At 54.8% G+C, this 555-nt stretch overlaps 1 protein-coding gene across 1 annotated transcript in view; it reads right to left on the bottom strand.

The window, feature by feature from the left end:
• Nucleotides 1-236: 236 nt before the first annotated feature.
• The window catches only part of LOC107103061 (NACHT, LRR and PYD domains-containing protein 12-like), a 33,695-nt gene continuing 33,376 nt past the window's right edge, over nt 237-555 (bottom strand). Inside the window, exon 6 of the mRNA XM_015402578.1 lies at nt 237-489. Coding sequence (XP_015258064.1) covers nt 237-489 — 253 coding nt within the window. The remainder of the gene's footprint in view (nt 490-555) is intronic.

Raw genomic sequence — 555 nt, 5'->3', positions numbered from 1 at the left:
TTGGCTCCAGAGCACACTTTAGATTCCTGAATTGTACTTGTTGTTTTGGTATTAATTGGTGTTCCTTGCACTTGAAATGAAACAGTCTTATGGTCATATAAACCCAAGTTATTTATTCAGAGATTGTGAATATTGGCACTGTTAGAGATAACTAAGTCATCATGCCCCCTAATGTGCGTGGGAGCATTAACATTCTTTTTAAACTCAAGGGGGGGGCTGGTGTTCGGTGCCCGGCCCTACTTCGGGGTGGCCGGCTGCCGGCGGGGCCCGCGGACTCGTCCCCGCGGCTCCCCGGGGCGCCGGCATGGCGGTGGCTGGGGGGCTTCTTCGTGGCTGTCTCTCCTCCTGCCTTGGTGGGGTCTGGTTTCCGGGGCTGGCCCCGCCTTGGTGCCTTCGCTTCTGGGGTCCCCTTGGGCGCCTGGGGCTTTGGGTCTCCCGGCGCTGGACTCGGTGCTCTGGGGGGTGTGCCTCTCCGGCTCTCCACAACCACTATTGAGCATTTATTTTTTTTTCTATGGTTAAAACTTTACATGCACAAGTTCACCCTCACAAACA

The sequence above is a fragment of the Cyprinodon variegatus genome, unplaced genomic scaffold, assembly GCF_000732505.1.
Source record: "Cyprinodon variegatus isolate N-32 unplaced genomic scaffold, C_variegatus-1.0 Scaffold1370, whole genome shotgun sequence".
Lineage (NCBI taxonomy): Eukaryota > Metazoa > Chordata > Actinopteri > Cyprinodontiformes > Cyprinodontidae > Cyprinodon > Cyprinodon variegatus.
Note: the sequence above shows the minus strand (reverse complement) of the source record. Positions and strands in the feature narration are given on the sequence as shown.